General features: G+C 62.1%; 4 protein-coding genes and 4 non-coding genes across 11 annotated transcripts; 2 read left to right on the forward strand and 6 right to left on the reverse strand.

Annotated features, from left to right (window-relative positions):
• The first annotated feature begins 299 nt into the window (after nucleotides 1–299).
• SURF4 (surfeit 4) lies at nucleotides 300–12,327 on the forward strand. Its single transcript, XM_070430347.1, has 6 exons — nucleotides 300–480; nucleotides 6,884–7,070; nucleotides 7,552–7,628; nucleotides 8,173–8,216; nucleotides 8,633–8,819; nucleotides 10,275–12,327. The coding sequence occupies exons 1-6, from the start codon at nucleotides 433–435 to the stop codon at nucleotides 10,539–10,541; spliced, it is 810 nt and encodes a 269-aa protein (XP_070286448.1). The 5' UTR covers nucleotides 300–432; the 3' UTR covers nucleotides 10,542–12,327.
• A 224-nt stretch (nucleotides 12,328–12,551) lies between these two features.
• Nucleotides 12,552–17,288, reverse strand: SURF2 (surfeit 2). 2 transcript variants are annotated; one of them, XM_070430352.1, is made up of 6 exons: nucleotides 17,181–17,288; nucleotides 16,755–16,909; nucleotides 15,965–16,068; nucleotides 13,443–13,634; nucleotides 13,116–13,279; nucleotides 12,552–12,646 (listed from the first exon to the last, which is right to left on the reverse strand). In XM_070430352.1, exons 1-6 carry the CDS (start codon nucleotides 17,256–17,258, stop codon nucleotides 12,569–12,571), a joined length of 771 nt encoding a protein of 256 aa, XP_070286453.1. In that variant the 5' UTR covers nucleotides 17,259–17,288; the 3' UTR covers nucleotides 12,552–12,568. The 2 variants fall into 2 exon arrangements, with proteins under 2 accessions (XP_070286453.1, XP_070286452.1); XM_070430351.1 differs by having other exon boundaries at nucleotides 12,552–12,649.
• Nucleotides 17,289–17,357: 69 nt separating this feature from the next.
• On the forward strand, nucleotides 17,358–21,619 carry SURF1 (SURF1 cytochrome c oxidase assembly factor). Of its 2 annotated transcripts, none has more exons than XM_070430345.1 (9): nucleotides 17,358–17,430; nucleotides 17,541–17,592; nucleotides 18,679–18,812; nucleotides 18,891–18,973; nucleotides 19,563–19,754; nucleotides 20,771–20,843; nucleotides 20,942–21,104; nucleotides 21,338–21,419; nucleotides 21,491–21,619. In XM_070430345.1, exons 1-9 carry the CDS (start codon nucleotides 17,377–17,379, stop codon nucleotides 21,558–21,560), a joined length of 903 nt encoding a protein of 300 aa, XP_070286446.1. In that variant the 5' UTR covers nucleotides 17,358–17,376; the 3' UTR covers nucleotides 21,561–21,619. The 2 variants fall into 2 exon arrangements, with proteins under 2 accessions (XP_070286446.1, XP_070286447.1); XM_070430346.1 differs by having other exon boundaries at nucleotides 17,376–17,403.
• Nucleotides 21,620–21,881: 262 nt separating this feature from the next.
• RPL7A (ribosomal protein L7a) lies at nucleotides 21,882–25,202 on the reverse strand. 2 transcript variants are annotated; one of them, XM_070430349.1, is made up of 8 exons: nucleotides 25,135–25,202; nucleotides 24,359–24,479; nucleotides 23,913–24,062; nucleotides 23,274–23,414; nucleotides 22,997–23,076; nucleotides 22,564–22,694; nucleotides 22,180–22,249; nucleotides 21,882–22,050 (listed from the first exon to the last, which is right to left on the reverse strand). In XM_070430349.1, exons 1-8 carry the CDS (start codon nucleotides 25,135–25,137, stop codon nucleotides 21,946–21,948), a joined length of 801 nt encoding a protein of 266 aa, XP_070286450.1. In that variant the 5' UTR covers nucleotides 25,138–25,202; the 3' UTR covers nucleotides 21,882–21,945. The 2 variants fall into 2 exon arrangements, with proteins under 2 accessions (XP_070286450.1, XP_070286451.1); XM_070430350.1 differs by lacking the exon at nucleotides 25,135–25,202 and adding an exon at nucleotides 24,669–24,687.
• Nucleotides 22,332–22,398, reverse strand: LOC139021309 (small nucleolar RNA SNORD36). The gene has a single exon (XR_011473432.1). It is a non-coding gene; the product is annotated as a small nucleolar RNA SNORD36 (small nucleolar RNA).
• On the reverse strand, nucleotides 22,764–22,836 carry LOC139021308 (small nucleolar RNA SNORD36). The gene has a single exon (XR_011473431.1). It is a non-coding gene; the product is annotated as a small nucleolar RNA SNORD36 (small nucleolar RNA).
• On the reverse strand, nucleotides 24,129–24,196 carry LOC139021315 (small nucleolar RNA SNORD24). Its single transcript, XR_011473438.1, has one exon. It is a non-coding gene; the product is annotated as a small nucleolar RNA SNORD24 (small nucleolar RNA).
• Nucleotides 24,634–24,707, reverse strand: LOC139021314 (small nucleolar RNA SNORD24). Its single transcript, XR_011473437.1, has one exon. It is a non-coding gene; the product is annotated as a small nucleolar RNA SNORD24 (small nucleolar RNA).
• Nucleotides 25,203–25,220: the final 18 nt, after the last annotated feature.

The raw sequence follows: 25,220 nt of genomic DNA on the forward strand, positions 1-25,220 counted from the left end.
ACCCTCCGAGCCCTAACGGTACCCGTAGCGCCCCTCTGGCGAGCAGGCCCCCCAGGGCCTGGCCGCTTTAAATCTCGTGCTGGGTGGAGCCTTGAGCGCGATGGGCGGGGCCTGGAGGGGCCGCCCGGGTGGATGCGCGGTGGGCGGGACCGAGCGTTGCGTGGGCGGGGCCTACGAGCGCGGTGGGTGGAGCCTCGAGCGCGCCGGGCGGCGCAACTGCGGGCCGTGCGAGGCCCCTTTAAGGCGCGGCCGGGGCGGGCCCCGCGGCGCGGCCCCTTTAAGGCTTGGCCTACGTGGCAGCCGCTGGAGCCGCCGAGAGGAGCGAGGCCGGCCGCCGGGCACTTCCTGTGGAGGCCGCAACGGGCGCGGGCGCCGACGGGCCGAACGCCGAGCGAGCGAGCGAGCGAGCGAGCTGAGCCTCCCGCCGCCGCCATGGGCCAGAACGACCTGATGGGCACGGCCGAGGACTTCGCCGACCAGGTGCGGCCTGCGGCCCGGCGGCCTCCCCGCCCGACCCCCCCCCCCCCGCGGGCCCCCTCCTCTCCCGGGCCCCGCGCCCCCCAGCCTCCGCCCGGGCCCCGAGCCCCACGGGGCCGCCCCGAGCCGCACCCGCAGCCCTCCGGCCCCACGCAGGTCGCGCCCCCTCCCCCACCGCGGCCTCCCCCCGGGCGCGTTGCCCGTCCGGCCTGCGACCCCCACGCCCGGCCTCCGGGCCCGCCTGCCCCTCGCCGCCGCCCCGCCGCGGCCGGTGTGATCTCGGGCCCCGCTTCGCACCCAGCTCGGCGACCGTCCCCCAGCCGGCCCGGGCCTTCCTGGAAGGAGGGGTGTGAGGCCGCCTCCGCGCCCCCCAGAAGCGGCCGGAGCGCCGGGGGCCCGGGGAGCGTCCTCCACCCCGGCGGGCGGGGGGCTCCGCACGCCTTTCCCTTCCCGGGGCGCCCGTAGGGGGCGGGGTGGCAGCTGGGATCGTGGACGGCTGGTCAGCCTGGAGGTGTGGGGGTCCTCCGGGAGGAAAGGGGGCGCCCTGGTGTGCACCCCAACTCCAGAAAGCGCAGCCCCTTCCCTTTATCTCCCAGACGTGTGGCCGCCCTGGGGTCCCTTTGACCCTGGTCTCCCTCCCTGGACTCTGCCCCGCCGGGTGGAATGGGCGTCTCTCTGAGCACACACCTGGGAGGAGGGCCTTCCCCTCCCCGGAGGGCACAGCCTGGGGTCCCCGCAAGGAGGGGACGGCGCCCCCCACTGGGCCGATCTGCTTGGCAGAAAGCGGGAGGGATGGTGCGCTGTGGGCCCGCGTGCCCGTCACTAGGATTGGCAGCCTCTCCCGCGGGCAGATCGGGGTCCGCTGCCGCCTGGCCCTGGTTCACCTGCCCGCGTGCGGCCCTTCGGGGTTCGGGGTTCAGTATCGAGGCTGAGGCTTCACCTGCCCGGGTGCTGGGGGGGGCGGAGGGGGGGGGCGGGTCCTGGAAGGCTCGAGCGTGGGATTTCAGAACAAAACAAAGCAAACAAGCGAGTGTTTTGTGGTCCCTGAAGGGCTTCCCGTTGCCCCAGGGGTGGTGACACCCTCTAGTGTAGCCTCGGAATTGGGTCGCCCTGTTCCTGTGACCCGAGCATTTAAGACCAATGGTGGGGGGGGGGGTCTCAACCGGGAGGAGGAGTTTTTCCCACGGTGGCGGTTTGTGCGCTGACACAACTTAAACGTGGGCCCCTCGCGGGAAGGGGGCTGGTGAACGCCATGGGGAACCCCCGGGGGGACGGGGGGACGGGGAGCTCGCACACGGGGCTCTTCAGCCGGGAGGCCCTGGTTTTGCAAGTGAGTTTCACAACCCAATCGGCTTAATAGATAAAATGTCTGGGTGGCGCCGCTGCCAACGCTGCCAACCCAAAGGGTCAGCTCTCCTCCACCCCCTCCTTCCCCGCATCTCGTTAAGCGGGACCTGGGACCCAGGAAGGTCCGGAGGGGCCGGGTCGGGCCGGGCCGGCCTCGAGTTCCTGTGGGAAGGAAGGCGAGGCCTGGCACAGCGCAGGGATGAGGCCGGCTGCCCAAACCCAAGTGGGCCAGGGCCCTGTCCCGCAGCGCGGCCCCCTGCTGTCAGTTTACCAGGCTGGGCGCTGGGCCGCAGTGGCGATGGCACGGGGTGCCGATGGCAGGAGGGCAGAGGGCCTGTGCTCTTCAAAACCAAAGTCAGGAGCCTCTCCTGCCACGGCAGGCGGGCGCAGGCGGACGTGGGCGGAGAGCAGGGTGCAGAGCAAAGTCACGGCTTCCGATGCAGATCTGGCCGAGCTGGGGTTTAACATTCATCCACGCAGTCAAGTAGCGCTGCCAACGGGGCGGAATCAGGCCTTAAAAATGAAAGCGGCCGAGTCTGCAGGGAACAGGGAAATCACGCAGCCACTGATCAGATAGTGTGACACACCTGTTTCCCTGTAACCTTGTCCTCAGAAAGCGGACGCAAGCAGGTGGTGACAGGATGTGCCCGGAAGGGGGCTGCTGAGCGTGGGACCCCAGAGGCCCGTGTGTCCTCTGGTAATACCCACCCTTGAACTACGCCAGCGCGGGCCAGGTCCTCCACACACGTCGCCCTGTCACCTCCGGACCGGGTGAGGTTGGCCGTGGTGCCTCCACTTCCACGTGGAGACGGCGTGCTGTGGTCTTGCACGGCACACGTGGCTGGAGGTTGAGTCCGTGTCTTGCTCCCCAGGTCTGGGCTCCTTGCCGCTCGGCAGTATGGTGACCTCCCCTTTGGGTCTGCAGAGGCCAGCACGGTGCGCCGGCTGATTGGTTCCGCTGGCAGGCTCCTCCTGAGCCGTCCCTCTGGCATCGGGCTCCTTGCTCTGGCAGCAGGGACAGTGTCCTCCTGCTCCCAGGGGCCAGGCCTGGGGAAGTGCTGAGCGAGCTCTCTGCGCTGAGGCTGGGCACTGGGAGCCTCGTGAGCTCAGCATCCAGATTCCGTCCTGCTCCCCGGTCCTCGCTGCCAGCGCACAGAGCGCCACGTGAGTGCACGGTCCCGTAGCGGAGTGGCGGCGCGCAGTGAGCCTGCTGCTGGCTCGTCCCGGGGCCTGTGCTCCAGTGTGGCCTGGCCTTCTTACCTGTCCTCTGGCGTGACAGCCAGTGCTGGGAGCTGTCACCCAGGAGCCCCCTTGGCCTCTGGTCAGGCGTTGGGTAGCGAGCGTGGCCTTTAGGACTCTGATCCGGCACAGCCGGTGTCAGGCTCCGGATGAACCGCTTGGGGTGCCATGGGTGTGGGTCCTGAGCATTTTCCTCCTGCCGGGCTACGTGCCCCGGGCCATCAGGAGTGGGGGGAGGACAGAGGGAGCACTCTGCCCTGCTCACCTGTCTTTAGAGACTAAGGGAGCCACCGGGAGCGAGGGGTGGGACATGGGGAGACTGGTTCGTGAGGCTTCCCTGTGGCTGCTCTTCTAGGGTTAGGCAGGCTCTTTGTCACACCTGGATGCTGAGTAGAGAAAGCCGGCCCATCTCCAGCTGAGGGCCAGTGACACCTTCCCGTCCCTCAGGTGTAGCACGAAGCCTGGGAGCAGCACTCGGGGAGGCTAGGCTGGCTGGGAGTTGGGGGTCACGGTGGGCAGGCACGCGGGAGTCCCTGAACTCCCGCACCGCCTGGCTCAGCAGAGGAAAGTCTCCGCCACTGGCTCATTTTCAGGGACGTGTAGGTGAGAGCTGGTAAGGCGGGCGGTTGTGAGGGTCTGGGATCCTGTAACTGACTGTCGTCGTCGTCCCCCCCCACCGCAGGCTCTCCCCGCCGTCTGCCTCCAGCAGCGTCCCGACTCCCTCCCAAGAGCAGCCCCTGGCCCTCAGGCCCAACAGCGACGTAGGGAGCACGGGCAGGTGACAGCCCGACCTCGGTGCTGCCCGATGCTTGGTGCCCGCTCTGCTCTGCTCTCCCGGGGACACTGACTTGGGACTGTCCAGGGCAGCATGGTGTGGGCTCCGTGGCCAAGTCTGAACCCTGGTGACCAAAACACATGTAGGAAATAAGATGAAAATGGGTCTGGTCTCTGTTATGAAACGGTTTTTCCTTCGTGCCCAGTCCAAGCAGGTGTCACTAGAGGCTGCCGTTGACGGGCTCTGAGCCAGCCGGCCTGTAACACGGGGTCGCCTTCACCCAGGCCGCTTCCCTTGGGAAGTCAGGTAGCAGCCTCGTTCAGCGCGAGAATACCTGGGGGGCTGCGCCTGCCCAGCGCGAGGAGACGGCCGTCTCCACGGTGTCTGCGGGGGGAGGAGTGATTACGTGTCTGGAGGGAAGGTTCTCTCTGCTCTTTAATCCTCTTGACCCAGACACTCAAATTAAGAGTGCAGACTCACCACGGAGGCTGAGCCAGCCTCCGTTTGCCTCGTGGGCTGCGGCGCCCGCCCGTGTGGGACGGCTCAGACCACAGCCCAACTGGGAGGCCAGTCAGCACCGCTGATGTTGGTCCCTGTGCTGCCTTTCGGGGTCACTTCCCAGCCTGGGGTCCCACCAGGCTCCAGTCCCTGAGTCGGCCCCGCCTCGCCGGGCTTCTCCCAGGCTGAACATCAGGTGAGGCCGTGCCGTTGCCGGGGCTCCTCTCAGAGCCCAGGAGGTCTGTCTGCTCGGCGCTGGGGGTGACTGCACCGTTGCTGGGCATTTCAGGAGCATGTGGGCCGTGAGGCAGAAATGGGAGGGCGTATGGCGTCAGCGGTCCCCGAACCCCCTGATCTGATGCGGTGTGTGTGTTTACACCAAGTGTACCTGCACCCTGTGTTTGTTCTCTACATGCACCTCAAAATTTACGTGGGAGTACTTGGGACCTCTTCTTTAGCAGGCTCTTTTCTCCTGTCCTGCTTATTAAAGTCGGAGTGAACCTTAGCGACCTTTAGTCCAGCTGCCCTCACTTTGTAGAAGGGTAGCACAGACACCGCCTCCCCATCTCCCACCCCCAAAGTAACTCGGTTTGTCCCTGGTCACACAGTGCACCGGCTGGTGGGTAGTGGAGCCAGGAGGAGGACCCAGGCCTCAGCATCGGCCCGTGGTCATGTCCCACGCCTGCTAGGCTGTCTGTCCATCCTGTGACCTCTGCCACCACTTCAGTGGGGTGAAAGGCTGGGCAAACGTGTGCGGAATTGACAGTTTGGGGTCAAGCTCAGTAGGTGGGAAGAGAAGGGACACAAGCCTTCTCCCCCCCACCCCCCCCCCCCTTCCAGGTGAGGAAGCTTCTCTGTGCTCACGAGCCGAAGCTGATGAACGAAACTAAACATCCAGAGGCCATTAACTGCGATGGGAGCTTTAGCACTTTCTAGCACTATGAAGCAACTCTCCAAAATGCCAAAATTAAGACATGCTCACGGATGCACCTTCGTTTAGTCCAGCCGTGGGCAAACTACGGCCCGCGGGCCGGATCCGGCCCGTTTGAAATGAATAAAACTAAAAAAAAAAAAAAAAAAGACCGTACCCTTTTATGTAATGATGTTTACTTTGAATTTATATTAGTTCACACAAACACTCCATCCATGCTTCTGTTCCGGCCCTCCGGTCCAGTTTAAGAACCCATTGTGGCCCTCGAGTCAAAAAGTTTGCCCACCCCTGGTTTAGTCCCACAATAGGTTTAATCAGCCTCAGAGGGGCTGTGGCATTAATCTGATGGACCCGTGAGGCCAGGCTCAGGGATGCCCTTTAGACTCTCGCTTGCTGACACATCACTCCTGTGGGTGGGCCCGGTCTCCCCGGGTTCCTGCTGTGTTATCAGCGCCCTGGCAAATCCGTCCCTTCCTATCTCAGCCTCTCGCGTCGGTAAGAGAATGTGCACTGGGAACACCTGGTGACGTTTGTACCTCAGTTTCCACATGTGCTGGTCTCCCAATCAGCCATCATAAATGCCCTGGCCGGTGTGGCAGTGGATAGAGCATCGGCCTGCGGACTGAAGGGTCCCGGGTTCGATTCTGGTCAAGGGCACATGCCTGCTGTTGCGGGCTCCATCCTCAGTAGGGGGCGTGCAGGAGGCAGCCAATCAATGATTCTGTTTCATCACTGATGTTTCTATCTCTCCCTCTCCCTTCCTCTCTGAAATCAATTTAGAAAAAAAATAATATATATATATTAAAAGTTTTAAAAAGATAAATAAAAATAAATGGCACGGCTAGCATGGAGCGGGGGAGTTACAAATGGGCCTCTCTCTGCATGGGCCAGTGATTTGACACTTGAGTCTCCTTGCTGTTGGACCAGCGGGCCATCCCATTTGTTAGCGTGTTTGTAATGTGCTTTGGCCTAAGGACCCCCAGGTTCAGGGTTTATTCACAGTTGTGCGCACACGCGTGCCCAGGCCCGACCTTGAGCTCTCGGGAGGGTAAGGCTGGGAGGTGCCCTGTGGTCCTGACTGCACACCGTGGGCCAGAGCCGGGCCTTCCCTCCCACTGCCCCGGAGAGGCTGGGTGGGTGTGCGTGCATGCGTGAGCTTCCTGCTGGCCCACAGCGAGGCCCTCCAGGCCTGGGACCCTGGCCGGAACCTACGCGGACTCTCGTCTCAAGAGCACGCTCAGCTCTCTTCCGGCTGGAGGGGCTCTGAGCACCGCCAGGGTGGCTGGGTGGCGTGGGCACCGACCTGGGCGAGCCCCTCTCCCCGCAGGACCCTAACTGGCTGATGCCCTTGCCTGAGATTAGAGGCCGTGTCTTGGGGCAGTTCTTGTGGGACAGCGTAGGTGCCACTGCACCTGTCTGCTGAGATGATAGTCATAGCAGAGTGTCACACTGTCACCTGGCGGGGTCTAGGCTGCCGGGAACTTGTGCAGGTTCTCGTGTGCCCACACGACATGCTGGGAGCAGGTGCTGAGAGTCCCACGCACGGCGCCCAAGAAGCGCCTGGCGGGCCGGGGGCTCTGCCGCAGCCCCTCACCGGGATGTCTGTGGCCCGACAGTTCCTCCGAGTCACGAAGCAGTACCTCCCGCACGTGGCGCGCCTCTGCCTGATCAGCACCTTCCTGGAGGACGGCGTGCGCATGTGGTTCCAGTGGGGCGAGCAGCGGGACTACATCGACAGCACCTGGGGCTGTGGCTACCTGGTGGCCTCCACCTTCGTGCTCCTCAACCTGCTCGGACAGCTGAGTAAGTGGCTCCCTCGCTGACAGCAGGGGTCAGCCCCGGGGACTGCTGGGGGCTTCCTGAAGGAAGGGGCAGCCCCGTGTCTGCGTTCCCAGAGCAGATGCAGTGAGCTGGGGCAGTGAGGAGCCGGCAGTGAGCAGCCCTGGTGTCTGGAAGGGTAAATCAGGGAAGGAGAAGGGAGAGACGAGGCCTCGCGCAGCTCACGTCGGCCTTGGGCCTCGCTTCTGCTCCTGGTGGCAGCCTCAGCCCTGTACATGCAGGGCCGGACCTTGCACTTCCCGCCTGTCCTGCGGGTGCTGCAGGGCTTGTGATGGCGGTCCCGCTGGCGGCGTGGGGTGCCTGCCTGCCCTTCCCCCTCCCACGCCTGGATTTTTGCCTGTGGCAGGTAGTTGAGCTGCTGCTGCACCTGAGGCCGGGTGAGGCAGCAGCCACTGTGGCAGGGGCCCTTCACCCGTCGCCCCTGACCCGCGCCTTCTCCTTCCAGCGGGCTGCATCCTGGTGCTGAGTAGGAACTTCGTGCAGCACGCCTGCTTCGGGCTCTTCGGCATCATCGCGCTGCAGGTAAACGGGGCGGGCGGGCGGGGTCTCGCCCAGGAACCACGGCTGCCGGTAACCGGGTGGGGCCTTGCCTTCTTGCTTGGGTTGGAGCAGAGCCTCTCGAAAGGCCTTTCGAGGAGTCGCCCTAGAACTCCTTCCCGAGAACGGGCTCAGTTTTCCTCAAGGCAAACGCAGGAGAAGCGGACGGCCATCCGGGCTGGCCCTTGCCTGGGTTTGCCTTGACCAGGGTGGAAGTCACCAGGCTGGCTGCCGCCAGGACCCCATTCTTGTCATTTCCTTCATTAAGGCTGCCTAGCTACTCGGGTGCGGTCTTCAACACCCACCTGTGCTCTGGGTCCGTGGTCTCAGGTCCGCCCTGTTCTCCGGGGCATACCAGGGGCGCAGCTCTGGGGCACTGAGCCGAGCTTGGCCTCGGAGCTGTCCTGGAGTCCTGCAGCGGTTTTGTGTATCTTAGGTTTAAAAACTGGCCTCATGCTATCCATTCGGTAGAAAAGCAGGTGCTTGGAAATGCTGACACTCACCTTTTCTCTGCCCTCTGTCCCCTCAGACGATCGCCTACAGCATTTTATGGGACTTGAAGTTTTTGATGAGGTACGTGTGTCTGGTTGGAGGGGTCACCCTACCTCCTCCCATCTAACCTCGGTGCTGTACTGTCCATTGAGTCAACTTCTGGGGTCAAGACTGTGCTCCTTAGACTCTGTGGTAGGTGTTGGCAGAGCCTTCACCACCACCCGGGGCCCTCAGGACACGTGAGCACGCAGTTGCCTCTCCTGACCCGGGTTTCACGAGGGAGAGGAGGGTCCCAGTGGAACCGCTGCTCACAGGAGCCAGCTGCTCAGCAGTGAAGGTTCCGGGCGTGCTCTGGCGACGGCCGCTGTCTAGTGCACAGACACGGATGTGTCTTCAGGCCGAGTCCGCTTGGTCTGCAGAGGGGGCAGGGCCGAGGTCTCCCGGCTGGTCTGGCGGCCCTCGGCCTGGGCCTGAGCGCTGCCTGACGTCTCCCTCAGGAACCTGGCCCTGGGCGGGGGCTTGCTGCTGCTCCTGGCGGAGTCCCGCTCGGAGGGGAAGAGCATGTTCGCGGGCGTCCCCACCATGCGCGAGAGCTCCCCCAAGCAGTACATGCAGCTGGGAGGCCGGGTCCTGCTGGTGCTGATGTTCATGACCCTCCTTCACTTCGACGCCAGCTTCTTCTCCGTGAGTCCTGCTCGCCTCGCCCCTGCCCTGCCCCTGCCTCGCCCCTGCCCTGCCCCTGCCCTGCCCCTGCCCTGGTGTGGACGAAGCAGAGCCCAAGGCCACGAAGGCCGAGGCTTTTGATCCTATTAAAGAACAAACTGTCAGGTTCTTATGTGCCCAGAACCTGCCTCCGAACAAATGAAGTCCAGCCTCGTGGACCTCGCTGGAGAGTCCTGGTGCCAGTCCTCCCAGGCTCCTCCTTCCTCACCTTTATCTCATGACCTTTGTGAGCCAGGTGTTGGGCGTGCAGAGTTGAAGAAGGTTCTGGCTTTGTCCCCCTGGAGTTTACAGAGCAGGTCTTTGTTACCGAGCGTGCGCCCTGCCTGGCGAGGTTCCCAGGAACGCCCGGCCGTCCCGGCGTGGAGGCCCCTGGGCTCCAACTTGAGCGGCTTGGGAGACCTCGGCCTGTGCTGAGCGCTGCTTCATCTGCCCCAGCCCCCTTCTCATCCCACTGTCACAGCCCCACCTGTCACCATCCCACAGTCACAGTCCCACCATCACAGCCCCACCTGTCACCATCCCACAGTCACAGTCCCACCACCATCACAGCCCCACCTGTCACCATCCCACAGTCAGTCCCACCTGTCACCATCCCAGTCACAGTCCCACCTGTCACTATCCCACAGTCACAGTCCCACCTGTCACCATCCCACAGTCACAGCCCCACCTGTCACCATCCCACCGTCACAGTCCCACCATCACAGCCCCACCTGTCACCATCCCACAGTCAGTCCCACCTGTCACCATCCCAGTCACAGCCCCACCTGTCACCATCCCACAGTCACAGCCCCACTGTCACAGCCCCACCTGTCACCATCCCACAGTCACAGCCCCACCTGTCACCATCCCACAGTCATAGCCCCACCTGTCACTATCCCACAGTCACAGTCCCACCTGTCACCATCCCACAGTCACAGCCCCACCTGTCACCATCCCACCGTCACAGTCCCACCATCACAGCCCCACCTGTCACCATCCCACAGTCAGTCCCACCTGTCACCATCCCAGTCACAGCCCCACCTGTCACCATCCCACAGTCACAGCCCCACTGTCACAGCCCCACCTGTCACCATCCCACAGTCACAGCCCCACCTGTCACCATCCCACAGTCATAGCCCCACCTGTCACCATCCCACCTGTCACCATCCCACCGTCACAGTCCCACCTGTCACCATCCCACAGTCACAGTCCCACCATCACAGTCCCACCTGTCACCATCCCAGTCACAGCCCCACCTGTCACCATCCCACAGTCACAGCCCCACCTGTCACCATCCCACAGTCACAGCCCCACCTGTCACCATCCCACCGTCACAGCCCCGAGCATTAGCGGCCTCCGCACACCCCAGTCCCTTCGCCCCAGCACCTGACCGTCCCTTCTTCCTCCCATTTGAGTCTCTTACTGTCCCCTCTGCAGATCCTCCAGAACATCGTGGGCACAGCGCTAATGATTCTAGTGGCCATTGGCTTTAAGACCAAGCTGGCCGCCTTGACTCTTGTCGTCTGGCTGTTCGCCATCAACGTGTATTTCAACGCCTTCTGGACCATCCCCGTCTACAAGCCCATGCACGACTTCCTCAAGTACGACTTCTTCCAGACCATGTCGGTGATCGGCGGCTTGCTGCTGGTGGTGGCTCTGGGCCCCGGGGGCGTCTCCATGGACGAGAAGAAGAAAGAGTGGTAACACCTTCCCTGTGGCCGGCGAGGACTGGTTCGGGGTCGATCCGATCGACAAACTGCCGCATTCTCGTCCCCTTCCCCCTGCCTGGGTGGGCACAGATGTGTGAGACCTCTGCAGCCCCGAGAGCGACGGCTGACTGCTCTGCACCCACCTGCTGTCTGACCAGCCAGCGGCCGCCTGGCTCCTCCCTCCCCACGGCCAGGCCTTGGCCGCGCGGCGAGAGCAGCCGGGTGGGTTGCGGCCTCTGTCCTGGTTTTGTTCTTTTGTGGGTGGTGGGGGCCTTCAAGCTGTACTCTGAGCAGATACATCTGTGTATCATTCAAAGCAGTCTCCCTCTTATTTTTTTTTATAAGTTTACGTTTTTAGCTAAAACTAAGTGATTGTGGGTGGCCCGGCACGTCAGAGCCACTGGCCGCTCCCTGGTTCAGAAGCGCCCCGAGGTGCCAGGGCGCTGCCTTGCAGTGTCACACTTGCAAGGACAGTGAGAGATTAGAGGAGCAACCCCCAGAGAGCGAGGCAGCATCAGAGGGGCCCTGTTCACGGTGAGTCACTGCTTAGTTTATATGGGGTCACCCTGTGCAGTTTATATGGGGCCATCCCCCGGGAGCTTTCGTGGCTCAGTGGGGACGGATAGTAGAAGCCCTCGCACCCACCCACCCACGCCCACTGCACGTCTGCAGGTTGGCCGGCCGCCCCAGCTTGCAGACCAGTTACCTCACACTCAACCTTCCGCAGCCTCGCTGAGCTGGGCTGAGCCCTGGAGGCTGCCTGGGTCTTCCCTGGCTGAGGGATGACCCCAGGCTGCACGGCCACGGCTTCCGTCTCCCGGGGCTGCTGCTTGCTCAGACGTCTGTTTGCTATGCTGCACACGGCCCAGATTACTTTTTACTGATTTGTGATGCCTTACCGATTGGATCTGACTCCTGTATTTAAAGTTTTCTAACATTGCCTTACACTGTGTTTCTCTTCATGGGGGTGAGCGCTTCCTGTCCTCCGCCAGGCCCATCCCAGCGAAGGCTCCAGGGGAGTTGGGACACGTGTCTCTGCCTCCCGCTGTCCTTGCCCCAGATCCTTCGGGGCAGACAGCCTGGCCTCGGGGCTTGGCTCCCTGGTCTTCAGCGAGGTGTGCGGGCCTGAGGGCCAGCCCTGAGCCAGGTGAGGGGAGCCCCGCGCCCACAGGCTTTGTGGGGAGGAGGCTGCCTCTTGCCCCTCTGGCTCTGCAGCCTGGACCCACCTGACCAAGGGGGTGATGGCGAACCATTTCACCCCCACCCAGAGTGAAGGCTCATCCTGGTGTTAGGCAAAGCCAGGCTGAAGGGCGTGTCTATTCCCCGTCACTCGGACGCTCACTACACGGAGGTGTTTCTTCACTTTCTGACTCAACCTGGGCCACGTGGTCTCTTGGTCCACATTCCCTCCCCCTTAACACATCCTGGCAGCCCCCTTGAGTGACAGCCCCATCGAGTGGCACCCTCAGCCAAGCTGCATCTAGTAGGGCACCTCCCTGACTGCTGAGACCTCTGTTGTGTCTACCCCGTGATGCAGTGGTCACTCCCGTCCCCGCCTCCCCGCCAGAGCAGGCTAGCGCCTGGGCCCTGTAGACCTATGCCTTTGCGGGAGGAGCGAAAAATAATCTACCAATTGGTTTTGGCAAAACGATTTCTGACAATTTTTTGCGTTATGTGGGAAATAGGTATCGATCTCACTTTATGCTGTATTTTATATCTTAGTTGTGTTTGGAAACGTTTTGATTTTGGAAACATCAAAATAAACAATGGCATTTGTTGTACAGTGTGACCCTCGGTGCCGTCCAGGTGGGTGGGCCGAGCCAGGCTCTCAGATGCCACATGAGGACCACTCAGCCCTGTCCACACAGGACTCTCCCCCCAGGGCCCCGGGGGGACGACCCAACCCTGTTCCTGGGGCAGCCAGAGGAGTGGATGGAGAAACCCCAGGACGCCCCACCGGCTGGGAGGACGCGGGGTGCAAACGCCAAGGACTCAGGCTGCGCGGTCTCGGGCAAACGTTTATTAACCCGCCTGCTTGGAAGAGCTGATGCGCTTCGGCTTGCGGTGACGGCTTTTGAACTTCTTTGATGAGCCCGACTGCTTCTGTGGCGGGGACAGAGTTCCAGTGAGGCCCCAGGTGAGCGGGTGTCAGTCAGCCTGCCCCGCCCACAGGCGAGGTTTCAGCTGGAAACCCCTAGGTCCGCTCTGCCCAGTTTCCCTCACAGCTGCCGGCTCATCCACGGCAGCACTGCAAACCCCCAAACGCAGACCTTGACCTCTTCTAGCCCCCTGACCTCCTCTAGCCCCGCCCCTTCCGCACAGGCTCAGGGTGGTGTCTATTGGGCCCTCTCTCAGCTCCTGTGCTGCACTCGGGCACCTGTCCGGGCAGCCGGGCTCCCGCAGGTGCAGACGCAAAGCTCCCCGCCCCGTCAGAGCAGCCCTGGCTCCTCGCTCGCATGTGCCATGAGCTTGGGGTGTGACCTGCAGAGGGCGGTCTTATTTTTCTAGGGAAACGGAAACCTCGCAGAGGACACTGCTGCCCTGTTAGCAGCCCGGAGGCACCACTCACCTTCCTGCGCTTGAGGGCCAGCTCCCGGGCCCCGCCCCTCCCCTCTCCGTCCCCAGCGCCCTCTGCTCTCGGGGGCCTTGGCCTCTCGTCTTCATCGGTCAGAAAGTCATCAGCACTGTCCCTGTGCTCGGCCCCTGCCAGGTCCTTTTTCGTGAACAGCTCGGCTGGAAGGAAGAGGGATCTAGGTTAAGGTCACCGCCTGTGCATGGGGCTAAGGGGCACGTGGAGAAGGGAGCGGGCCAGGGCCACCTGCTGCTGGAAATGGACAGGACAGCCAGGGGGAGTACGAGGGAGGAGGGGGGGAGCAGGGAGCACGGTCCTGCTTACGCGGGTACAGGTCTGCCATGCTGTCATCACTGTCACTCGGGGCCGTGCCGTCACCATCGCTGGACTCGGGCTCCCAGAAGGCTGGTCTCCGGCGGGGTGGCCTGTCACTGTCCATCTGGTCTTCCCTCCTCCTCCTCTTGTGCAGGAGGCAGGCGGGCACATACTCCACGCCCTGCTTCTGACACTCTGCATCTGCAGACAGGCCAGCAGAGCACGGCTCTCTCCTCGCCTCCCATCCTCTGAGCCCTGTGCCTCACCCACTAGGCACACATCAGCGGTGGCAGAGAAAGGCCACCAGCTCAGTTCGTACCAGGACAGGAAAGGCCAGCAGGGGTGTGGCCGACGACAAGAGGGCACAGATCTACTGGGCATGAGCACCCGCCTCTGGCCGGGCCCGCCAGGCTGCAGGAGCCCCAGGGCACCTGACCTGGAAACCATGCCAGCCTGTCACCAGGAGGCAAGCCCTCTGCAGGCATGGTGGCTCAGTGGAATCGGCGCCCCCTGTTGACCTTTGGCCGGAGCCAGGGGCAGGAACGAGGCTGGAGTCACTGTCCTCCCTGCACAGAGGACTCACAGGCCCTCCATCAGCACAGGCCTCCCCAGTGCAGTGCAGCCCCCCGGGGGGGTAGGTGGTGACAGGAGCCTGACTCTCACTTCCCCCAACTCCTGTCGCCATCCATGGGGTGGACGAGCCCTGCTGGGGTCACTGCCCACTTCTGACCACCTCCACGACCCGATCCCCTCCATCTCTGCCACCCACTCCAGGCTGGCACGACCCGAACCCCCACAGGGCATCTCCTCGGCCCCCTTGGCCAGGCGCCCTCGCCCCATGCAATAGCCTCCCCATGCTCTCTCCGCCCGCCGTTCAGGGTGATCAGGGTTCAGCATCGTAGTGACTCGCTCACTGATAGGGAACCAGCCCAACCCCCAGCTCCTCCTGCCCCCGGGCAGCAGCTGCCCACGACCAGAGGACTGAGCCCTTCCCGTGCCTGCGTAGGCTTTTCGGGGCCAGAGATGGGTGGGAAGCGAGCCTCCTCTTGCCCTCAGGGGAGGGCAGCCTCACGCTGCACGGGAAGCTGGAGAGCCTCCTCCTGTCTTCCCATCGATCCCACCTGACTGCCCTGCCGGCCCTCCTTCCCCGCCTCCGGCTGCGGCCCCTGCCCCGCTCCAGCCTGGCTGTCCCCGCCTCGCCACCCAGCTGCCTGGCCTCCCCTGGGCTGACATCTGATAAGAGTCCACCCATTCCTCTCTGCCCGACACCTGGTTCCTCCTCACCTTCCCAGGGCGCCTTGGTACCCAGGCCCCACCCTGTCCCTTCTCAACTGGCTCCGTGGATGCAAATGCCACATGTGTCAGTGATTTGCATCACCTGAGTGCTGGTCCCTGCCACACCTCCCCCTTAAAGTGCTGGAGTTTCACTTTCAATTTCCCCCAAAGCCTATTCAGACCCCTCTCCTAACTTCACCTACCGGTTCTCAAGTCGGAAACGTGGGAGCTTGGGAATCGGTTTATTCCTGCCCCTCACTCCTCATCTAGCAACCCCACCCCCAAGTTAAAACCTGTCCACGGCGTTCCATCCTCCCTGCCCACACCTGGTGACCCAAGGGGAACCCCGCCACCTCTCCATTCACCTGGATGACTGCAGGCACCCACTCCCCTTCCACTCCTCAGAGGAACAGGGATGGAGACGCAGGGGTCACGCCAGTCCCTGCTTTAACCCTTTCAGTGCATCCAGCTGCACGTGCTCCTGACCACGGCCTCCAAGACCCTCTGTGCTCTGGCCCCTACCCACCTTTCTCACCCTACAGTGCGTGATGGCACAACGAAGGCAGGTCCTTCGGGGCCTCCCACGCCCAGCCTTGGACCTGGCCCAGATCCTGTCCTCTTCCCGCTCCGCATGCCCCTGTCTCGGCCTCCTGAGTCAGGCCGGCCCTCCTGGCTGCCAGCACCCTCCCTCCCTCACAGCACTCAGCACCACCTGCCATCACTGCGGCAGGTCTTCCAACAACGTCGCTTCGCTGTAACATGGACGAGATGCCGCAGGAACTTAACTCTAGTTTAGATCAACTGAACCTGCCGAGGGCGATGAGTGAGGACGCACTGTTCTGGGAAGCGGCTTCCTGCTTTGCACCCTTCTTCAGGGTGCGGGGCAATCCACCAAGCACCGCCACGGAATGGCCCAGACCTGTGGTCGGCAAACTGCGGCTCTCGAGCCACATGTGGCTCTCTGGCCCCTTGAGTGTGGCTCTTCCTAAGCCTTAGGACTACCCTAATTAAGTTAATAACAATGTACCTACCTATATAGTTTAAGTTTAAAAAATTTGGCTCTCAAAAGAAATTTCAATCATTGTACTGTTGATATTTGGCTCTGTTGACTAATGAGTTTGCCCACCACTGGCCCAGACCACTTCTGCCCTCGAGGGGTGCTCGTGCTGGGGAGGGCAGGCATGCCCCCAAGCACTGTGACCCGGGCAGCTGTGTCCCCCCCCCCCCCCCACACACACACACACGCACACACTTACATTTACACAGAGCTCTCTGGTAGCGCCGGCCCTGCGTGTGCCGCAGCACGTGCTCCGGGGCCTTGTTGATGTGCCGCAGGGTGAGCTTGCAGAAGAGCTGGTGCCTACGGGGCAGAGGGAGCTGTTCGCAGGGACAGTTCACCAGCAAGGAGTCAGATCTGCTCTCCAGCCTCAGATCACCCCAGAGGCTGCCTGCGGAGGGGGCGTCTAGGGTGTGGTCTGGGTATCCCGGTTCTTACAAGCTCCTGAGCTGGTCCACACGGACCTGGCCTCGCCCTTTGCTTGGGTGTGGCCTGGCCAGCCCCCCGATTGCTCTGCTGTGAGAATGCACGCGGGGGACTCGGCGGTCAAGTTCATGAACGAGTGCCCACCAGGCCATCGCCGCTTCCTCGTCGCTATTTCTGACAACCACACGCCCTCGGCTAAATCAAAGTTCTCCTTTAAAGCACAAATGTGAGCCTGGCCTCGGCCAGAACCTCAGGGGACCAACCCCCAGCGTTCGCCGTCCCCTAGGAAGCAAACAGGCCCAGGTTTACACAAAAGCAAACAACCTCAGCAGGGGCGGGCCTCGCCTGGACTCGGAGGTGACTCCCAGCTCCCGGCTCCCGGCTCCCGGCTCCCGGGCAGCCCGGCCCCCAGCTCCTAGGCAGGTGGGCGCCCCGCGGGAAGAGGCCGGGCATGTGGAGTCTCCCGCCCAGCAGCGGCCCGTGACCGGCCGGAACGGTCCCGCCCGGGTCCCGGCGGTGCCAGGCCGCCCCCACCCGGCCCCGGCTCCGCCCCGGCCACGCACGGGTTCTTGGTGCTGGGCACGATGTGCGGCTCCAACTCCGCGTAGTCGAAGGCAGGGGAGGCGCGGGCCAGCCGCCGGTACTTCCTGCCGCTGGTGTAGACCTGGAGCTCGGGCAGGCGGCAGGGCAGCTCGTGGCCCGTCAGAGCGCACTTCACCTGCGGGGGAGGCGGCGGTGAGGGTCCCTGGGCAGTCGGGGGGCGGGGCATTGAGGGGGTCCCTGGGCAGTCGGGGGGCGGGGCATTGAGGGGGTCCCGGGGGAAGTCGGGGGGCGGGCGGTGAAGGGGTCCCGGGGGCAGGCAGGGAGGCGGGGTAGTCAGGGGTCCCAGGGCAGTCGGCTCCGGTCAGGGGGTCCCGGGGACGCTCAGGGGGTCCCGGTGCAGTCGGCTCCGGTCAGGGGGTCCCGGGGCAGTCGGCTCGGCCGCGCACCTTGCGGGCGCCGGGCTGCAGCCGCAGGCTGGGGTGCTCACGCAGGAAGGCGCGCACCTCGGACGGCGGCTCGCTCATGGCTGAGCAGCGGAGGGACCTGGAAGCCCGGCGTCGCTCGGACCACGTGGGCCGGGGGCGGGGCTTGGCGGTGCCCCGGAAGCTAACGTGGCCCGACCCCGGGAGGGCCGGCGGGGCGATGGCGGCGGCGCGGTTGCTGGGGCAGGTGCTGCGCGCAGCGGGCGCGGGGCCGGTGAGCGGGAGGAGAGGCGCGGGCGGCCGGGCGGCCGGGCGGCCGGGAAGGCGGGGGGCGGGAGGGCGCCCCGGGCCGGTGAGCTCAGCCAGCCCCTCGCGTCTCCGCAGGCCCCGGCCCTCGCCGTCTGGAGGAGCGTCCCCGCGGTCTCCTCGCGCGCAGGTGAGGACTCGCCCAGGTGCGCCGTGGGAAGCGCCCCCCGCGCTGCTCGGGGCGGGGCTCTGGGGGCGCGGAGATGAGCTCCGATCGCCGGTGTCAGACTCCGTGCCTCCTGCCGGAGCCCGGCTGCGTGCGGGGCGGCCGTGTTACACGCGCGGCCGGAGACGTCAACTAACCGCGCCTCGGCCTCAGGAGGGAGGTCCAACCCGAGTCTGCAACCAGGTGTCTGGGACCCTGAAGGAAAGCTCGTCTGCTCAGCAGTCTGCGTGCTGCCCCTGGACGGCAGGCGGGGTGACCGCGCGCGCAGGGCTGTGCACCCAGGAGGGTGCTTCCCACGCTGCCGCCCAGGCCGGCCTTTCTACCCCCCAGAGGCCCCTCCGCGAGCTTAAATGCACCTTCTGTGTATATTGTTCCGTCTTTGCATTTATGAGCAATGAGAACGCAGGGCTGGCCCTGCGCGCAGCTCGGGCGGTTATGGCATCCTCTGGATATGCCAAGACTGAGGGTTCGATCCCTGGTCGGTACATACAAAAGTCAGCCAGCGAATGCGTGCACAAGTAAAACAGCGGATTGATGGTTCTCCCTCTTCCTCCCTTAAATCAGCAAGTAATTTTTTTAAAAAAATCTCTCCCTCCCCGGAGCACGCCTGAGCTTAGGCAACCCAGCTGGCTCACTTCTACCTCTGTAACCTTGTAAATAAATTTTGTCTTTTAACTGGAAAAATAAAGAAAAGGCAAAGCAGTTAGGAGAGCTCTGTGAAGCACTGTCCCGAGTCTGTCACATTTCTGTCTCTTCAGACCACAGTGGCATATACATCACAGCGTCCTCCCGCGGGAGAGGCGTGAGGTGGTGCCACGAATTACCCGGTCATGGTGGGTGGCAGAGCCACGACTGAGCCCTGGGTCTGGTTCAGTCAGTAAACATCCACTGAGTGCCACGTGCAGGGCCCTGGGCTGGGAGCTGGGCTGGACGCAGGTGCTGCGCTGGCTCCTGGCTGCAGGTTGTGGGCCCGTCCCCCCTGTACCCCCACCTGTACCCCCATGTGCTCCTCCGGGGCTTGCGACCCCAGGCCAGTGTGAAACTCCCTAGGTCTGGCCTGGAGGCCCAGCAGGTGCGGCAGCTCCGCAGCAGAAGCGCCTGCCACAAAAGCAGAGGACGACTCCTTTCTCCAGTGGTTCCTGCTTCTCATTCCGGTGACTGCCTTTGGCCTGGGGACGTGGCAGGTAGGACTGGCCTCTAGCTCTTGTGGCTCTGAGCCCTTGGCCCGCTGCCGTCTGCTTGAGCTTATGCTGTTTCCGTAGGTCCAGCGTCGCAAGTGGAAGCTGAAGCTGATCTCGGAGCTGGAGTCTAGAATTATGGCTGAGCCTGTCCCTCTGCCCGCAGAGTGAGTGCGGGGCTGCAGCCTGGGGCTCCTCGCACTGCTCAGCAGTGGAGCTGCTTCTGCTTGGGGTCCTGGCCCTCAGATGGGCGCCCTTGGGATGGGTGGTCCTGCTGGGTTCTTGCTGACGTGATCGCCCTTGGGAAGCTGCCTGAATTATAGAAAAACCTGTGCTCATGGCCCCCTAAAGCAGTAACGCTTAGCTGGAGGGCGAGAGCAGGCATTGTCACGTCTTCGTGGTATTTTGAAAATGCCCCAAATGATGCTACTGCCTAGAGGAACGGCTATATTCAACAAAGCCTCCATTTAGGGGCGCAAACCGATGCTCGCAGGGGGTTTTAGCCACACTGATCAAGTCTATGAGGAGTCCCCCTTCTGGCTTCTCATGAAAACGTGGACTGTGGGGCAGCACAGAGCCGTTCCCACTCGACACCCGAGGGGTCAGCTTCCCTGTAGCGGGCACTCCCATCACCCAGCCGTCCCACTCATCACCCCGTCACCTCGGGCTGCGGTGGGCTCTGTGGTTTGCAGCCCTGAGGGTTTCTCTTCCTCCCAAACTGTTTGGCTTCAGCTGCACTTGTCCCCTCCCGTGCAGCCCCATGGAGCTGAGAAACCTGGAGTACAGGCCGGTGAAGGTCAGGGGGCACTTTGACCACTCCAAGGAGCTGTACATGATGCCCCGGACCATGGTGGACCCGGAGCGGGAGGCCCGGGAGGCGGGCCGGCTCTCCTCCTCGGCCCAGAGCGGGGCCCACGTCATCACCCCTTTCCACTGCACCGACCTGGGGTGAGTGACACGCAGGGAGCCTGGCAGATGTGGACAGGGCAGCTCTTCATCTTCCCTTCTCAACCCCCAACCCCGGGGAACTAGGTTTGATTCCATCAAGAGTTTGAATTTGTAGCCTGGACATGAAGCTGATTCATTTAGCTCAGGGATCCTCGAACTGCGGCCCGTGGGCCACATGCAAATACAAATATTGTATTTGTTCCCATTTTTTTTACTTCAAAATAAGATATGTGCCGTGTGCATAGGAATTTGTTCAGTTTTTTTTAAACTATAGTCCGGCCCTCCAACGGTCTGAGGGACAGTGAACTAGCCTGGTTTAAAAATTTTGAGGACCCGATTTAGCTTATCACTGCACAACTCCTGTCCGCTCTGAAAGGGAAGCGAGAACGGTCTGTCCAGTGGCCACTTCATTAAATGATGGCGCAGCATGAAGGGATAGTGCCAGGAACTCTGGAGGGAGCCAGCTCAGGGAAGGTGTCCCAAGGCACTGTTTGGGCGGGACTTGGAGTGAAGGGAGGGACAGCACAGAAGGGGCAGTGCAATAGAGCAGCCCCCCCAATGTCAACGGACAAATGAAACCCTGGGGGCTCTGTCACCACAGCCTCCTGGTTAGGTCGGGGATGGGCCCATTGGTCTCTAGCAGCTGCCCCTCTAGTCTCCCTGGTTAGAAGGGGAGATTGGAGGCTGGCACAGGCTGCTGCACCCAGTCCTTCAGGGAGGGAGCCTGAACCCAGGCCCTGGTGGGCATCACTGGTTGCATGTTGCAGGTGTGGCACAAGGAAGATGGGGGGGGGGGGGGGGATGTGAGGGACAACCCTGGCTCCCCATCCAGGGGTTGGTGGCTCTTACCAGTCAGGACACGGGCATAGGAAGACCTCCCCAGAGGCACACAGCCTGTCTCCACTGTCCTGCTTTAGACCCGCCCTGGCAGTGCCAGTTCCTGAACACGCAGGAGCCAACAGCGATCATCTCTCCAAACCCTTTCCCGCCTGAAACCGCGCGCTTTCCCCATCTAGGATGAGCATCCTGGTGAACAGAGGGTTTGTCCCCAGGAAGAAACTGAATCCTGACTCTAGGAAAAAAGGCCAGGTAAGGGGGGGGGGGGGGGGGGCACCTGTTCCCCCAGGTGAGCAGGGCTCTGGGAGCCCTTCTCTGCTGTGCCCTGAGGGACACCCTCTCTTTTTTAGATTGAGGGAGAAGTGGACCTGGTTGGGATGGTAAGGCTGACCGAGACCAGGAAACCTTTTGTCCCGGAGAACAACCCAGAAAGGAACCACTGGTACTACCGGGACCTGGAGGCCATGGCCGCGCTCACAGGCACAGAGCCCATTCTCATCGATGCCGACTTCCGTACGTGGTGACCGCCCGGCCGAGAAGCCGTAGTCAGTTCCTGTTTGCGCTCTAGTGTGTGTGTTGGGGGGGGGGCTGTACACCAGGTACAGGTGGAAGGTCCTGTTGAGGTGACTTGAAGCTGGCCAAGTTCAAAGGCTCTGGGAGAGAGATGGATGGTTAGCAAGGCCCCAAGGAAGCAGCTGGCCAAGTGGCTGGAGGGAGACCAGTGCCAACACTCAGTGTCTCTACAGAGAGCACAGTCCCTGGAGGACCCATTGGCGGGCAGACCAGAGTGACCCTGAGGAACGAGCACATGCAGTACATCATCACCTGGTGAGTCCCCACCTCTGCGCTCCGGCCCCTCCCCTTCACAACTGTTCACTGACCCTTTCTTACAACCCCAGGTACGGACTCTGTGCGGCCACGTTGTACCTGTGGGTTAAGAAGTTCCTACGGCGGATTCCTGGCACGTGACGAGATGACTGATGTAGCCTGTCCTGGGAGTCACTGAATAAATATTCCAACAGATTGGATTTAACTGGGCCATGTGCTATTGGTATAAATAAATCGCCGCTACCTGAGTGATCTAGTTCCTTGGTCGATCAGAAAACCCAGGCTTGGCTCAGTTCAGTGTTCGAGGACACTACAGCCAAGCAGCAGGTTCGGACAGCTTTTTCTGAATGGACCCACACACAAAGCAACTTGCACAGTAGTTAGTTCAAGGCCCCTGGTTTGAAAATGGACTTGCTACCACCCCAGACTTCTTGCCGGCAATAAATCACCTTCAACCCCAAGTGACCAAGACGCTGGTCGAGGAGAATTTTTATTACTTTTATGTACAGAAAACGCAACAGTGCACTTAGCCCAGCTTAGTGGCCAGCTCCTTCGCCTTGGCCTTCTCCAGCTTGGCAATGCGAGCCACCGACTTTGGACCCAGGACGTTGCCTCCCCAGTGGCGGCGGATCTGCAAGGACAAGAGCAGAAGTCAGTCTGGCCCAGCGGTTCGTGGTTGGCACTGCTCATGAAGAGGCAGGCAGGCCTCTGGCTGAGGCCTGACTCACTGAGACCTCGCTGTACACAAAGCGCTGCTTACCTCGTCGTATCTGTCGTTGTAGTTGGTCCGGATGGCTTCCACCAGCTTCGCCAGAGCTCCCTTGTCTTCCCTAAGGAGGCGGGATGTGGGTCAGACTACAAGCCCTTCCAGAGCGGAAATGGGGCCTTGTTGGCTCCAAACACAACAAGCCTTTTGCCTCAGACACAACATGACCACATGGTTTATTCAGGTGAAGAAATTCGTCACCATCATCGGCAAAGGTTCAGATAAATGCATACTTATTCCTTTAAGCTAGAACATTTGCTCTTTTAAGATAAAATCCAAAGAGATGAAGTGAACTGGGGGGTGGGGGGGCAGAGCGGAGGGTGGGAGCAGGCTGTCCCCTGTGCACACTTGGAGTTCGGGACCAAGCTGCATACTTACGAGTTAACCTGTGTGAAGGCGACGGTGGTGCAGGTCTTCCTGTGGACGAGGCGCCCCAGCCTGGCCTTCCCCTTGATGATGCAGTAGGGGACCCCCATCTTCCGGCACAGGGCGGGCAGGAAGACCACCAGCTGGAAGACAGCGTTAGCTCAGAGTGTAGTCTGACCAGAAGCGATGATTTAAAAGTTAGCTGGGCAGCAATTGCTCAGGGTTAAAAAGCTCATGTATTTGCACTTCAAGGATTAATTCAGTAAGAAATTCACATCATTGCAAGAGCCACAAGATAAGCTGGATCCCTCGTCAGTACTGTCCTCAAATGAAAAGCTGTCAGCCCACTTAATGTGTCAGACTCAGAATTAAGCTTTATCTGTAGGTACCGACATAAAGACCCAGTCTCAGTTCAGCAGCCAGCGCTCACACGAGGCCCACGTACCTCAATGGGGTCCACGTCGTGCGCTATCACCACCAGCTGGGCCTTCTTGTTCTCCACCAGGGTGGTGACCGTGTTCACCCCTAGAACACACAGCCAGTCTGCATGAGTGGGGTGCATGGGTGCTGTTCACGAAAGCAGCTCTACATCCAGGGCCCAGCTGTGCCTCGAGGTGAAGAGGCTCGATGTACTCTTCAGCGATTGCAGATGAAGGCCACGCCTAACCACTGACAGCCTGCCCCCCCGCCCCCATCCCCCCTTTAAGGAGAAACCCACTCACCTGCTCGGAGGACAGGAGGCCTCTTGGTGGGAACGTCCCCTTTGCCGGCAGCTTTTTTCTCAGCCCGAGCCAGCAACCTCTGCTTCTTCTCTTGCTTGGTCTCGGGCCTGTACTTGTGGGCCAGCTTCAGCAGCTGAGTGGCTGGGGAGAAAGCACCAGCTTAGGCTCCAGGCCAGCGGTTCTCAACCTTCCTAACGCCGCGACCCTTTAATACAGCTCCTCGTGTTGTGGTGACCCCCAACCATAACATTATTTTCGTTGCTACTTCATAACTGTAATTTTGCTACTGTTACGAATCGTCATGTAAATATCTGATGTGCAGGATGTATTTTCATTGTTACACATTGAACATAATTAAAGCAGAGTGATTAATCACAAAAACAATATGTAATTATATACGTGTTTTCCGATGGTCTTAGGCAACCCCTGTGAAAGGGTTGTTCGACCCCCAAAGGGGTCGCGACCCACAGGTTGAGAACCGCTGCTCTAGGCTAAGTGCTAATCTTCCTCGCTTCGAGTAAGAAGCGTTAGGTGTGAGTTGCACTTCAAGAAGCCGCAGTTATGCCACCTTCAGGGTCTGGAAACTAACCAGGGAACCCCGAGTCCCTCCCAGCGCTGGCTCCGAGCCACCGCACCTACCTGTCTGGCGGTCCAGGGCCTGGGTGAACTGGTTGATGGCGGGCGGCACTTTCAGCCGCTTGTAGAGAATAGCCCTCTGCCGCTGCAGCCGGATGTAGCGGGGCCACTTGACAAAGCGGGTGAGGTCCCTTTTGGGCTGGATGTCCTGTCCTGCGAGGGAAAGGCCGCCCTGAGCGAGGCTCTCACCTGCTTCCCGCCTGGGGCCGCGGGGGCAGGTGCATCAGCGATCTTGGTGGTTCAGCGTCATCACGTCTCGCAGAGCAAACGTCATCACATCATCTGCACGCGGCCGCCGCCGTCCCCCAAGGGGGCAGCTTAGGACCGGGGCCCAGTTTATAGCCACAAGGCCGCAAGTGGGGCATCCCCGTCCCGTTGGTAAGGGCCTGGCCCGTCAACAAACGCCGCTCTCCGGGGCGGCCCTGCCGTCTCGCCCCCTCCTCACTCACCGATGCCGAAGTTCTTGGGCCGCTTCTCGAACAGGGGGTTGACCACCTTCTTGGCCTCCTGCTTCTTCACGACGGCAGGGGCCGGAGCCACCTTCTTCCCCTTGGCCTTCTTCCCCTTCGGCTGGGCAGAGGAAACCCCGTCAGCCTCCGTTTCCCCCCCGACCCCACCCCCAGCTCCTCCGGAGGCACCGGGCTCGGCTCGCCGAACCCCCCGGGGCGGGGCCGGGCCCAGTCTCAGGCCACGCGGCGCGGCAGCGAGCCCGGCGCCCGGCTCGTGCATCAGCGATCTTGGTGGTTCGGGCGTCCTCACCATTGCTCAGATAGCAAATATTCCTTCACATCATCTGCACGAGCGGGCGGCCACGCTGCTGCTCGGCGCTGCCCAAAGGCTGAGGGCGGAGCTTTAGGACGCGGACCGCCGGGACGGCCCCGTCCACAGCGCTGCACCCCAACGCGGGGACAGGGGTCCCTTAGGAGTCCGACCCCAGAAACAGCAAGGGCGGACTCAGAACCCCACGCCGAAGGCCCCGGCCCGGGGCGGACTGCGGGCCGCAGCAGCTCCCGGCCCCGCATTGCGGCGCGGCGCTTGCCGGGTCCTCCTCCCGCGACCCGGACGCCGGGGAGTCTACCCCGGCCCAATGCCCTCTGTGCCAGGCCCCGCGGGCTCTCCTCGCTCCGGGCGGTGGAGGGACCCCCGCGCGGCCGAATCCCGAGGAGGATGGCAGCGGATAGAGCCCAGGCCCGGCGCCGGCATATTGTATCAAGGAAACACTCACCATCTTGGGCGACAGGAGGAGAGAGAAAGGAAAGGGAATTGTGGGAAATATGTATTCGACCTCAGAGATCGCGAGAACTGGAGCCT

This window comes from Myotis yumanensis, unplaced genomic scaffold (genome assembly GCF_028538775.1).
Source record: "Myotis yumanensis isolate MYYU_CA2020_CCGP unplaced genomic scaffold, mMyoYum1.0.hap1 SCAF_12, whole genome shotgun sequence".
NCBI lineage: Eukaryota > Metazoa > Chordata > Mammalia > Chiroptera > Vespertilionidae > Myotis > Myotis yumanensis.

Excerpts from the sequence above, each read along its gene's own strand:
- SURF4 (XM_070430347.1), top strand. The coding sequence starts at position 433 with ATGGGCCAGAACGACCTGATGGGCACGGCCGAGGACTTCGCCGACCAG. Across the intron at positions 7,071-7,551 it reads CAACCTGCTCGGACAGCTGA|CGGGCTGCATCCTGGTGCTG; the intron begins GTAAGTGGCTCC and ends TTCTCCTTCCAG. Across the intron at positions 8,820-10,274 it reads TCGACGCCAGCTTCTTCTCC|ATCCTCCAGAACATCGTGGG; the intron begins GTGAGTCCTGCT and ends TCCCCTCTGCAG.
- SURF2 (XM_070430351.1), bottom strand. The coding sequence starts at position 17,258 with ATGAGCGAGCCGCCGTCCGAGGTGCGCGCCTTCCTGCGTGAGCACCCC. Across the intron at positions 13,280-13,442 it reads CATGGCAGACCTGTACCCGC|CCGAGCTGTTCACGAAAAAG; the intron begins GTAAGCAGGACC and ends TCTTCCTTCCAG. Across the intron at positions 12,650-13,115 it reads TGGCCCTCAAGCGCAGGAAG|AAGCAGTCGGGCTCATCAAA; the intron begins GTGAGTGGTGCC and ends TCCCCGCCACAG.
- SURF1 (XM_070430345.1), top strand. The coding sequence starts at position 17,377 with ATGGCGGCGGCGCGGTTGCTGGGGCAGGTGCTGCGCGCAGCGGGCGCG. Across the intron at positions 17,431-17,540 it reads GCGCAGCGGGCGCGGGGCCG|GCCCCGGCCCTCGCCGTCTG; the intron begins GTGAGCGGGAGG and ends GCGTCTCCGCAG. Across the intron at positions 19,755-20,770 it reads TTCCACTGCACCGACCTGGG|GATGAGCATCCTGGTGAACA; the intron begins GTGAGTGACACG and ends TTCCCCATCTAG.
- RPL7A (XM_070430349.1), bottom strand. Across the intron at positions 23,415-23,912 it reads GGCCCTGGACCGCCAGACAG|CCACTCAGCTGCTGAAGCTG; the intron begins GTAGGTGCGGTG and ends CTTTCTCCCCAG. Across the intron at positions 22,051-22,179 it reads ACAACGACAGATACGACGAG|ATCCGCCGCCACTGGGGAGG; the intron begins GTAAGCAGCGCT and ends TTGTCCTTGCAG.